This window comes from Chionomys nivalis, chromosome 26 (genome assembly GCF_950005125.1).
Source record: "Chionomys nivalis chromosome 26, mChiNiv1.1, whole genome shotgun sequence".
Classification (NCBI taxonomy): Eukaryota; Metazoa; Chordata; class Mammalia; order Rodentia; family Cricetidae; genus Chionomys; species Chionomys nivalis.
In genome coordinates this window covers 14,846,292-14,859,247 of record NC_080111.1, presented here as the reverse complement: position 1 = coordinate 14,859,247, position 12,956 = coordinate 14,846,292, and the positions used below count along the sequence as shown (strand labels likewise).

General features: G+C 47.6%; 1 protein-coding gene across 5 annotated transcripts; it reads left to right on the top strand.

The window, feature by feature from the left end:
* Positions 1-344: 344 nt before the first annotated feature.
* Tgif1 (TGFB induced factor homeobox 1) lies at positions 345-9,898 on the top strand. Of its 5 annotated transcripts, XM_057758544.1 has the most exons (4): positions 2,733-2,788; positions 3,035-3,218; positions 7,814-8,040; positions 8,930-9,898. In XM_057758544.1, the coding sequence occupies exons 2-4, from the start codon at positions 3,203-3,205 to the stop codon at positions 9,503-9,505; spliced, it is 819 nt and encodes a 272-aa protein (XP_057614527.1). In that variant the 5' UTR covers positions 2,733-2,788; positions 3,035-3,202; the 3' UTR covers positions 9,506-9,898. The 5 variants fall into 5 exon arrangements, with proteins under 5 accessions (XP_057614525.1, XP_057614528.1, XP_057614524.1 ...); XM_057758542.1 differs by lacking the exons at positions 2,733-2,788; positions 3,035-3,218 and adding an exon at positions 345-451; XM_057758545.1 differs by lacking the exons at positions 2,733-2,788; positions 3,035-3,218 and adding an exon at positions 1,006-1,075.
* Positions 9,899-12,956: the final 3,058 nt, after the last annotated feature.

The window sequence follows — 12,956 nt, the reverse complement described above, 5'->3', positions numbered from 1 at the left end:
GGCATTTTTAAAAATCCATTCAATAACACGTGGCAGCGACAACTAACCCAAAGTCAATTGAATCAGTGACGCGGAAGAGGCCCTGAGACTTTCAGAGTGACACAGCCAGAACTGAAGCTCGTCTTTCTGCCGTGCAGACAGCGGATAAAAAAAAAAAAAAAAAATATATTGCTGGTGTTACAAGCTCGAGCTGGGGGGTGGGGTGAGGGTGGGGGTGTCGTTTCCCTTTTCTGTAGCTGTGCAGAGCGGATGCGCACTGTCCTGCAGGAATGCGAAGCTCCTAACGAGCTCCGCTCCGGCCGCAGCGGTGGGAGGGGTGGGGGAGGGGCACCATAAGGCTCCAGCTGATCTCAGAATCCGGCCAGCGCGTCCCCGCTTCCTAACGGCCTCGAAATGATTTACACGAGCAGAAGGTGTGCCTTGGCGGGGTCCAGCTGGCCTTCGCGTCACGGTGAGTTTTATTCTGCGTTTTTTTTTTTCCCCTCCCGTGCTCGTTTGAAAGAGGCTTCTACTTCTCTCCACCCCTCCCGCTTAGCCCTGTAAAGTTTGTTTTCAAACCGTTAAACCCGGTTTCCATTTCGGCTGCCTGCGGATCGCATTGGTGAGCCAGGCTGACTTGGAGAAAAGAAAAGCTACCTTTGTGTACATAACGAGAGCCACCGCGTGGGCGCGGGTAACCGCCGGGAAGGAACGTTTCGGCCTCGCGCTGCCGCGGCTGGGTTTAGCCGACCCGAGGCGGGTTCCGTGGAGTGGCCCCGAAGCCACTGTCCCAAGTTAGCAAAACAAAGCGACTAGGCAGTCCCCGCCGGGCCCGAACCGGACTCCTGCCACTCACGCGGTCCAGCTCCTCCTCCTCGCGTCTTTCTTCCCTCCTCTCCAGAGTCCCCAGCGGATGTGAGCCACCAATCCCAGCCACAAACAACCCTTCAAAACCAGACAGAGGCGGCCCTCCAAACGGGCGGCCCCCTCCCCGCATCACATCAGTCCCGCACCCGGGCGCAGCAGCTGAGTCATCGCCAACCAGGTCCCGGAAAGCTCTGCGACCCGGGCAGTTTGCAGAGGGGGTTGCCAGCCGGTGGGTTCTCTCTGTCTTCCCGGACACTGTCCTACAACCTCCTTCTGCTTTAATTTCCGCGCGTGCACTCTGCAAACCACCGGGGAGCGCGCGGGGTGCGGTGGGGGTAGGGTAGCTTTAAGGTTCCTGCCTCTCAGTGACGCTTCCCGCAGTTGGTTCATTTTGGAAAAAGTATCCCAAGCTTCCTTAACTCTGGGGTTTTTTTTTTTTTTTTTGGCTTTTCGAGACAGGGTTTCTCTGTGGTTTTGGAGCCTGTCCTGGAACTAGCTCTTGTAGACCAGGCTGGTCTCGAACTCACAGAGATCCTCCTGCCTCTGCCTCCCGAGTGCTGGGATTAAAGGCGTGCGCCACCACCGCCCGGCTTAACTCTGGGTTTTAACGCACTCCCCTGAGGGGTTGTCTTTGGGAAGGGGGCGCGGCGAAGGCACGCGCTAATTTCCAACGTAATCGTAAACAGACTCCAAAGTCTAGCGGGTCATTCTGTGGCCGCCTTAGTGTGACTCGGTTTTAACCTTGTTTTCTCCGGGACGTCTCCTCCCGCCGGATCTCCACCGAGGTCACAAAACCAGAACAGCCACAGAGTCGAAACTGGAGACAGACACAGGCGCTTACGTTGCTGCTTGGCTTATTTACGTTTGGTTTTTTTTTTTTTTTTTTTTTTTAGTAATGGGGAAAGTCTTCTGTGACATGTGACAGTTGGTTTGCTGCCTTAACTAATGGGCATAGGTGAAAACTAGACCCAGAAGTGCGGACATGCGCATCTTGAAATCAGCCAAAACAGCATCTGGGTTGTATTTGGGGCGGGGGTGGAGGGATTCATAGTTGAACTCCTATTGGAGCTCCCCTCTCAAGCAAAATAAACCAATAGGAACGAGTGTGTACTTAATGGCTAGTTTCTGTTTGAAAGGGTGAAGGGGGGTATCCTCTGGTAGGGATTGTAGCCCACAAAGTTAGACACTGTTTACCGAAACGGACGAGCAGCCCCGGCGTGGTCAACCCTTTTCTGCAAAGGTGGGCGGCAGAGGGGGGTGTAGTAGCGGGGCACACACAGGCGCCCCAGTCATCCCCAAGCCCAGACGTTTAAAGACCATGTGAGCATGACAAGTGTCTATCCCCAACGTGTTAGATTTCGAAACTGTCTTGCAATCCAATCCGGAACTCAGAGCCTGGGGGAACAGACGTTTGCCTAAGTGCTTAAGTTTGTGTCTCACCTCCCCCCCCCCCCCGCGCGCCCTTCACCTCCACACACACCTCCCACTGTCAAGAAGAGTCCACGAGGAGAAGGGTGCGCCGCGCCCGCGTGTCAATGGCAGCTGCGCCTACTGGAAGAAGTTGGTTCTTGTCCGGAATACTTTTCCTCCGGTGCCCCACCCCTTGAATCAGCAGCCGCTGCCTCTTGCGGCTGGAGCAGGGACAAGTGGAGTTTGGGGCAGCTGTCAAAAACAAGGGTGGGGGTGTCTTTTCTTCTCTGGGATGGACCGGAGTGAAGGAGGAGGTGTCCGTAACTCTCTTCCCATCTGTTGCAAACTAAAAGCACTCTTCGCCCGGGAGGAAAGGCCCCCGGAGGAGAAACCGGTGTGGCCGCCGAGGTCTGAGGGATGTGGACGGCATTGGCGCTTCAGGCAGGCAGGCGTGACCCTGTTTCTGGGCTCCACCACACCAGAGAGGGACCAGTGACCGCGGCCCCCCGGATCCGGGCTGTTGAGCTGGAAGGTGCGGGGGAGGGGCAGAGGAGCGGCTGGGCGGGCGGGGGACTGGGCGGGCGGCTGGGGGCGGAGGCAGGACCTCCTGTACCTTCCCTCTGCTCTCTCACTCTGACAGCGCCGAGGTGCGCGGAGTGGAGCAGGAAACAAAGGAGTTGAGTAGGGAGGGGAGTGAGTTGGGCCAGAGAGAGCCCCCGGCTGGCTGCCAGAAGATCCTGGCTGGAGGAAGCCCAAGTGTCACTTGAATTCAACCTAGGAGTCAGCGCCTGGGACCCAAGCACCTTGTGTAGCAATAGTGGCTGGAATACTCTTCTGTAAGTTACCGGAGCGCCAGTAAAGGAGGATCATCGCCCGCTCCCCGCCACTCCGACTGCTGGCCCCTAGAAACCCCAGCTTAACCTCTCGCTGGGACGGGAGTTCCAGAATGAAAAGCAAAAAGGGTAAGGTTGCGGCGGGCTGTGAGCACCCGGAGCTTCAGTGCGGGACATGTGCGGGCCGTGCTGGATCGGGGGACACTGACTTGGTGGACTTTTCCGCCCAGTGGCACCCGGGCCGGAGAAGTGGCCGATCTCTTTGTTGAGGCTGTGTCTCGAACGGCAGTTGCTGTTCTTTTCCTTCTAGACACAACACGAGGGGCTGTTGTGGGGAACAGCCTCACCACGCTGCTGGCACGTTGTCAAGAAACACGCTCTGCGCCTTGTTTGTGCGCCTCCAAGTTTCATTGTCTTCACTAACACCCCATGCTCGATCCAGCCGCCGCGTGGTCTCTAGTGCTGTTTTCTGGGACGGGGTGTGGGTTGGGTGTTTAAGGGGCCCCTCACACCTCGCTTTTCCCTGTGGGGGGTCGTTGGCGCATTCCAGCCACCTTACCTTTTGTCTTAAAGTTCGGTTCCGGGTGCTCTCACTCCCCTAGACCACGGTACTGTTTTTTAGGGATGTGGTTGGTTTTTATTTTTATTTTTTTACTATCAAAAGAATGTGATCCAGGACCCACATATCATTCTAGGGCGAGGGAAGCTGGACTTTTAAGCTTCTGAAAGTTTTCCCACGATGAATTTAGCACAGCGTGAGCTGTTAGAACACTAGGGCCATGCAGTCAAGATGTGTTCAAGTGTGACAAGCAGGCTTGGTTGTAAGTGCAGAGAGCGAAACTGTCATTGTTTCCACCAAGCTTTACAACTAAAACTTGCCGTCAGTCTGGTTTAAAAACAAAATACACAGGGGAGAGGAAAAAACCCGAAAGGTCAAAAGCCTGTGAAGTCCCTTTTGAAGCTAACTTTGGAATCCCTGACTGGGAGGTCCCTCGAGTGTTCAGTCGTGGACTAGAGTTGGCTTTTCTGTTGTGATTTATGTGGGGTGGTTCAAAACAGAAGTTAATCGCTTGGGGAAGCTGGGCGGGGGGGGGGGGGGGGGGAGCTGCTGCGCATGCCCAAAAGCTTCCTCGAGTTTGTTACTCCACATTCTTTCAGACCCAGACCGCCACTGCAGTTCCAACGACTGCAGTTCCAACGGAACACAGTTACGGTGGCCACCTCCCGTACAGACACCCCGGGGTCCTCCCCGCTCTCTCCCTTGTAGAGCTGTGCTGATGTAGTTCCGTAGGAGACCCTGAAACATACGGAACTCATGAAGACCCCGGGTACTTGGCTAAGTAGGCCGCCTTGCCCATCTCCATCCTGGTACAGCGAGAGCTTAGGCGTAAGGAGTTGGAAGAGTTTAGCTGAGCTTTGGGGAAGGCTTCGGGATCCTCTGCAGAGTCGTGTCACTCTGACGAGACTGACAGATGTCGACCTGGTGGGAGGTGTTCTGTTCCAGTAGCATCTACATGAGGTGTTTTGGTTTTGAGTGGTTCTCGGTGCGGTGCGGAATGCGAAGCCGGGATTCCGTGGGTGGGGAGGGGGACCGGCTACTACCCTCTTCCTTCTTGGGTGTCCCCTTCCTTAGATGCAAGGTCTGGGGAAAACATCAGAGGTCCCCAGCCCAGAGCGCGTGGGTCCCGCAAGTCAATCCCCAACTCGTGGAAACAATGAGCGGTGACGTGTTGGAGGGGAAACTTTGTGGCAGCCGCTTCAGAGCTAATGGTGGGGAGACTGCGGAGGTTGCTCGGCTCCTTTCCCTTTTTAGGTTTCCCCAGCACATGGTCTGAATGGGGGCAGAACCCTAAGGCAGTGAGTGAGCCCCATTGTTCCTGCTTGGTTGCTAGCTTGTACTGTAGGGGTTGAAGAACTCCAAAGAACAAAAGCTGCTTGCTCTCCTCCGGCTCCTCCCTCTACTGCGAGCCTCTACAGCCCTGCCTTCCCCCTGCCGGAGACTACCTGGGAGGGGAGGGCAAGCTTCCCTGTTCTTGGGCCAGGACTGCTTAAACCTGTCCGCCTATTGTCTGTCTTAGGAAAGTCTGAACATCTTTCAACTTCAGAACAAAGACTGATCTGATAATAAAGTACCTTCGTAGAAAGCCGAGACAGCCCGAAAGAGCTCCCAAAATGGCTTCGGAACTGGCTGGGAGAAGGCTCGACTAGGAAACCCCCAAGTGTCCTCACGGGGTCTCCAAGCTCCGTTGAATCAGTTTAGGGCCGTGCTGCGCTGTAGATTTAGTGACTTGGGTGTGAAGTTCCATCCGAGTTACTTGTCCAAAGGGGAGACTTGTTAAGTTTGTTTATTCTTAAACTTTTCCTTTGATCTTTCCTCGCATTCTTTTTCTAGTCTCCATTAGATCTTTAAAACCCAAGCTCTCCCAGCCCCCAACCTTGTTTCAGAGGTTCAGAAAAAGAAAGTGAAGAAGCAAGATTTGCTTCTTAGCGCCATGGGATCCACAGGCCATCTTGTGGCTTGTTGAACAACATTTCCTTGTATGTGGGTAGAGTAAGAGGCTTGTGATTCTGTCCCATACCCACCTCTCTCCTTCCCCAACCACATTTTTTTTTCTTTTTTTTTCAAAAAGTGTAAGCAAAGCAAGACTATTGGAAACAAGTCCTGACCGGGAAACTTTTCAAAAGCTCTGTTACAGTAGGAAATGAGTAACGAGGAAAAAAGCCTGTGTTTTTCCAAGTCGAGCCACAATCGGGAGCGAGTTTTAATGAAAACAGCTCTGACAGTAGCAAACGTGGTCTAGCAACGCTGAACACATCAGCTGGCGCACCCAAGGCACCAAGTCTTAACTTCCTGTTCCTTCAGCCTTTGTGCATGCTTTGGAAATGTTTGTAAAGAAGGCTTGATTTTCTTTCTTTCTTTCTTTCTTTCTTTCTTTCTTTCTTTCTTTCTTTCTTTCTTTCTTTCTTTCTTTCTTTCTTTCTTTCTTCTCCCTCCCCCTCCTTTTCCCCTCCTTCCTTCCTATCTTTTTTTTCTTTCTCAAACGAACAGGGGCGGCAGTTTGGTGTTGCTTAACTGAAACCTGCTTTGTGTCCTTAGACCTATTCTGAAAGATCATGCATGCTTTTTGTCAAACTCGAGTGATCAGATGAAAGGGCAGGCTTTAGGGGTTTTTTGTTTCAAGCACTTTGTTATTACCAATTTACAGTTGGGAATTAACTGCTCAATGCGCAAGCTTCACACTTTCCCCCCCTAGATTTAAAAAGAGGGGGCAGGGAATAGAGTGCCTGGCTTTTCTGAAGTTGGGGGAGTTGAAGCAAATTGCTTTATTCAAATGCTGTTAGTTACCCAATTAACCTGACATGTTTAAGAGTGAGATTTCTTTGGTTATCAAAGCAAATGTGAAACAGGAACTCATTTATAGTCGAAGGTGGTTTTCTAAAATGGTTTTTCACCCAAATTTCAATATGGGACTTTTAAATTTTCTCAAATTCTGTACAATGAAAGTGCTTTCGGTTTTAAAAATTGCCCTTTCTTTAGAGTTTTTTTTTTTTCTTGAAACATTTTTTTAAAAAGGGACACTTGAATTGCATGGCAGTTAAAAATGGAGGGTTCTTGTGGTTTATTATGGCAGTTTGTTAAGCCTTAAGCTACAGTGAATTTGCAAAATCATCTGCCTCTTTTGTTAGAACTTGCTTTTACTTTGTCTGGGGGATTTGGGCTTTTCCTGTAGGAATGCCTTCTAGCGCCTTCTGCCCCCTGCAGGCAAAGCTAAAAATGTGTCAACAAAGTCAGTCTGCTCCTGGTTGTAAAATAAATTCCTTTAAAATTTATGGAGTTGATGTTTCACTGTGAAGAATATTCTGTTTTTATTTCCTAGATCAATAAAAGAGCTCAATTAAGATTGGATAAAAAGCTATATAAAGCTAGAAAAGATACATTTTTGCAAACTTTCCCCTCAAATAGAAAGTTTCATATATTATAAACTTTACATTGCCTGACTTTTAGATTTAAAAGCAGTTACTAGCATTTGTTAGATTAAACATCTTAAGGTTCAAAATGACGCTAAAATGTCTGTAAAAGTCAAGCTGGCCTGAATTTTCATTGGACTGTGATTTAAATATTCTGTAGGGTTTGGGAATTCTTAACATTTCTGGTAGGATTAAAGCATTTATCACCAAAATGGTTTCCTCTGTGGGTTGCATATTCAATTTTCTTTGTCATGTAAGAATTAAAAACTGATGGGCAGGGTGGCATTCTAGGTTCCTATCTAATTGACAACTTAGGGGCCACCTAAGTACATAAAAATGTGCAATGCTCGTTTCACAGGAAATCTTTCACGAAAGGAGAGAAGCATTTTCAACCTTAGTCACTCGATAGTGTCTCTAGGTAGCAGTGACCTTAAAGACAAGGTTGTGGGATACATTCCCCTTCCTATTTCGAGTGTGAAGACTTCTTACTCCCTTTGAGTGCAAGTTGGCCTTTCTAAGTATCATGTTAGAAAAAAAAGTTTCATCTCAATTGGCTACATCAAGAAAGACTGAGAATTCGTTGGTTGAGTGCCTACCCCATGGCAGTGGTCGTCTGACTGCTTCTCCAGGCCTTTCTGTGGAGACACTGGCTCAGACTGGAAACTTCACAAGGACAGGGAATGGTGTAAGCAAGTGAGCTCTGAGGTGGTAGCCCTGCTGGTGACAGTCAGTGATGTGGGCCTTTCCTCTCACAGGCCTTGTTGCGGCTTCTGGCAGTGAGACTGAGGATGAAGACAGCATGGATATTCCCCTGGACCTGTCCTCTTCAGCGGCCTCTGGCAAGAGAAGGAGGAGAGGCAACCTGCCTAAGGAGTCTGTTCAGATCCTGCGGGACTGGCTGTATGAACACAGATACAATGCGTATCCCTCCGAGCAAGAGAAAGCCCTGCTCTCCCAGCAGACACACCTGTCCACACTGCAGGTAAGGGGAAAAGCTAAAGGTTAGCGCCAGGACTTCACCCCTGTGCGCCGGGCTTCCACCACCAAGCCTCCCCCTAACGTGTATATATGCTTGTTTTATTTACCATTAGACACTTTCTAGCATTCCCATGTGTCATTTCATTAAGCTCTTCCCTCTTCTAGAAAAAGAGAGAAACAGACCTTTCCATTTCAAACTTCATAGTGTGAAAAGCTAATAATTGGCTATTTATAGAGGACAGAAACACTTGGCACTCATCTGTCAGGAAGCATTTCCTTCAGTGCCTGAAAGAGTCTATGCAATGTGTATTGAAAAGGAGGTTAAACCTTACTCTATTGCCCAGGAAACTGGTTTGATATTTAAACAAGGACAGACCTCGGTGAGGTAATTCGTGTTATGTCTGTTGACACAGTCATTCGAACAGAGAGAAATCAGTTACTGGGGGGGTGTGGCCTCTTTTATACAGGAAAAGGTTTCCTGTAGTTGATTAACTTAAATGCTAGGGCAGTAGGTAGTAGGTTGAAGCAGACTTAAAGGTGAACCTTGCTTAAAGTTATTTTCAAGTATTTGAGATCTTATGCCTTTTCCTTGCTCCTGAAAGGGTTTGTGGATGATGACATGACCATAGCAAATTTGTCCTTAGGGCAGGCTGACTCAGCTTGAATGCCTTGCAATAACTTGTAAGTCCCTCGTGGCTGTTGTTGGCTCCCTCACCTGCTAGGCAAATGTCCTACCATCTTTGAACTACCTCCTTAGTCCTAGATAAGCCCTTTCATGCCTCCTTTAACTCAGAGAGAAAGAGCGGTCAGTTAGGCACCCTACATAGGATGTTTTCAGAACCTGTTTGTCGAGTGCACAGAGAAAGTGTTGAAGCAGATCCCTGTGATTTCAGGTCTGTAACTGGTTCATCAACGCCCGCCGCAGGCTCCTCCCTGACATGCTGAGAAAGGATGGCAAAGATCCAAATCAGTTCACAATTTCCCGCCGTGGGGCCAAGATTTCAGAAGCTAGTTCTATGGAAGCTGCAATGGGTATCAAAAACTTCATGACGGCTCTAGACGAGAGCCCTTTTCATTCCTGCACAGCTGGACCCAACCCAACCCTAGGGAGGCCAGTGTCTCCCAAGCCTTCCTCTCCGGGATCCATTTTGGCTCGCCCATCAGTGATCTGCCATACCACTGTGACTGCACTGAAAGATGGGCCTTTCTCTCTCTGCCAGCCGGTTGGTGTGGGACAGAGCACAGACGCGCAGCAAATAACAGCCAGCAGCTTCACAGACACCTCTCTCGTCTACCCCGAGGACACTTGCAAATCTGGACCGAGTCCAAACCCTCAGAGCGGCCTTTTCAACACTCCTCCCCCTACTCCGCCGGACCTCAACCAAGATTTTAGCGGATTCCAGCTCTTAGTGGATGTTGCACTCAAACGAGCTGCAGAGATGGAGCTGCAGGCCAAACTCACAGCTTAACCCTGCTTCACATGAAACAGTTCTCCACAACATGGTCCTGACTGTCAGAGTGATGGCAAGAGATGCATTATTTTATATATTTTTCTATTAATATTTGCACATGGGATTGCTCAAACGAAGCTTCCTGTTACTAAGATGTCTTCAATGGAATGCAGTCATTCATTCCAAGAACTACAAACTAAAGCTACTGTAGAAACCGAGGGTTTTCTTTTAAAAATGTTTCTTGGTAGATTTTTCATAATGTGAGATGTTCCCAATATCATGTGATCTTCTCCCCACTCCTATTTTTTTTTTTTGATGTTTTTTTTCCAGACTGTGCAATACTTAGAAGCCGTAGCGTCTTTCTATTTCCATGTGGAACAGAATACCCGCATACAGTCTAATGAATACATTTTCAGTTTTTTTTTTTTTAAGATTCAGGCAAGTATGAATCTAGTTGTTGGATATCTTTCCGTGATGTAATAAAGTATTTTCTTTAAAAGTTATTGCAATGAAGAGTACTTTCTTGAAGGAAGCATTTAGAGCCCGGCAGGAATACAGTACACCCACGAGCAGGAAGTGGGGACAGGGAGAAGTGTGACTTCGAGGTGTGTATCACTGCTTTGAATAGCCATGGACAACAAACCAGTAAGAATAAACAGGATGAGTGATATTTACTCTTGATTAGAGGCGGAGCTGGCCCTTCAGTCTTTGCATAGATTGACAAATTGCACCGAGGTACCAGCATTTATGTATTAGATATCACTACATACATCAGTAGTGAGCTGCTGTATCTTTCAGACAGGCCCATGTTAAAAGAAAGGCTTCAAGAAACTGGTCAGAGCTTAATTTCTCACAAGTAAACAGTACAAGAAATTTTCATGTCTTTCTAGTATTAATTCTGGTGGTACTGGTGGTACAGGCTTTTGCATCTGAATGTAGCACTCTTTTAAAGCATTTTCCATGATGACGGCATGACCGGGAAAGTGCTGGCTCCAATCACTCTGAGTTTATGAAGCTTTCCAGGGTCATAAGTTTGAAAAAATGATGCCATGTACAAGTGGAGTTTGTTGGGACAGGAAATTCCTTACACTTACAAAGCCTGGCTGGTCAGAAGGGAGTTGGTCATGCTCCTTTCGGTTGTCACATACCACAGAACTGTTCTGACAAAGTCATGCTTAGTGTGAAGTTCCTTTGTTGTTAAAGCCCTGTCCTCTGTCCCACTGCCTAAACTGTCCAAAGTCTGAGGGTCCATCACGGCTTCTCTGTGGTGGTTTTAAACTGGAGCAAATTCTCACGCAGTGAAGTTTACCTAAGTGTGAACGTGGCTGCTATAGAAAATGATGCACTCACAAGGTTTCTCTGTAAGCGAAACAGAAAAACTTGACAGTGACCAGCCTAGAAGTATAACAAAGTGAAGAAAAAGTCTTCCAGCCAGTGGGGTTCTGTCAGATGGCTGCCTGGCCATAGTACAAACGAATTGAAGGTGGTTAAAGAATTGTGCTTACGTCAGAGCTGGAACAAAGGTCACTAACTTTGCTTTAAATCCAACCGCCTATCCATGTTATGGTGTTACATTAAAAGACAGCAAAAAAGAACCCCAAAACTAAAGCTGGGGAGGGGGGGCTAGTTCAGGACTAGAGTACACAAGGCCAGGCCAAAAAATGGCAAGGTTAAGGGTCAACGAGACCTGAAGCCCACGTTTTATGCAGTTTTCCTCATTTGAGCTCTATAGATCCTAGTTATCAATCGCTGATGTAGAGTAAATGTAAGCCATTGTGTGGACACGTGTAATTCAAAAGCTTGTATATCAGCTGGGCATGGTGTCACACCTGTAATCCAGCCTCGAAACAGGAGAATCATAAGGTTGGAGCAATCCAGGGTCGCTTTGGTTTGGTTTTGGGTTTTGCTATCTCATAGGGTGTATATAATCGGGTCTTTCTGGTCTGCCTTAGTCTTTTTACACTGAATGGATTTCCAGCACCATGGCCAGCTATCTGTTGATCTGTTGATAGTCTGTGTCTGTCTGGTTTTCCCTCCTTTGTATTCCTCCATTTTTGCCTTTTTTTGGTTTAATTAGTATTATCTAGTATTTTGTCTTTAGTTTGTTGGAGTTGTGAACTATACTGTTTATTTGTTGTGTTTTTAGAGACAGTCTCACTAAGTAGACCAGGTTGACTTTGAATTCAGTAGACACCCATCTGCCTCTACCTCCCAAATTCTGTAATCAAAGGCATTCACCACTGCACCCAGCTGTACTGCTAATTTTGCATGGATATTGCAGGGATTACAATGTTCATCTTTAGTTTATTGAAGTCTCTAGTAAGGTCTGTTCACCTAATCTCCTGATTTTCTTTTTTTGTGTCTTTCACAATGAACATGGATCTGTATATAGCGAACTCAACAATACAGATAGAAGTTTGGCTTAAAAAACAAAAACAAAAAGGCCTTGAGTTTAGTCTGGCTTGGTAGACTACGCCTTTAGTCCTGGCACTAGGGAGGCAGAGGGAGGATGATCATTGTGAGTTCCAAGCCTGCCAGGGCTCCATAGTGAGACCCTCTCCCAAAACATAAGCTTTGTGGGGAAACCAAAATAATAATAATAATAATAATAATAATAATACTGGTTTAGCCTTTCCAGAGCCTTCCATTCTTTCCTGTAGATTCAGGTGACAGCTAGTGTCCTCCTAAGCTGGGGGAAGCTCCTACAGGAGTGTAGTGTGAAATGGTCCAGCGGGAACCCAAGCCTGGGTAACCTTAGTTCAGGGCTCAGCCTCCCCTGGAGAGGATATTTTGTTTTTTCCATTGAACTTCATTTCACATTTGTCTTGGCAGGATGCTTTTCCTGACGGAGAGTTTTAGGTTGGTACTTGCCTTCCTTTGGTGTGGATAAGGCACAGACTGCCTCTGTCCCCATTCTTCTGGAGGAGACACCTGCTGCCATTTCTTTTGTCTTCTGTGATGGGGTGTATTTCCTTAGCTGTTGTTGTGGAATTGCAGTAGTTGAGCCTCAACGTGATTAGCTGGGGTTTTCTTCTGTTTTCATTTGGTTTTGTTGCTCGCTTTGCTTTGTATTGTCTTGTTGGAGTTTATTGAACATCTTGGATGTGTAAGTAAAATTAGGGAAGTTTTGTCCATTAGGTTTGCTGGTTTGTTTTTTGTTTTGTTCTATTTTGTTTTTTGAGACAGGGCTTCTCTATAGCCTTGGCTGGTCATTTGTTTTTAAAATACATTTTCTATTTTCTTCTCTCCGAAAATGCCAATAAACTTATATTAGATCACCCGAGATTGCCTTACATAAGATTTATATATCCACTATATTTCAAATTCAGTAATCTAATTAATTTTCAGCTTCTTCTCCATCTTCAGCCTGCTCTTGGGTCTATCTCAGGTCTTTTTCTACTTATAGATTCCCATTTGCTGGAGATAGAACCCATGGCTCATCCATGCTCTCTCTGCTGGTACCTTAACA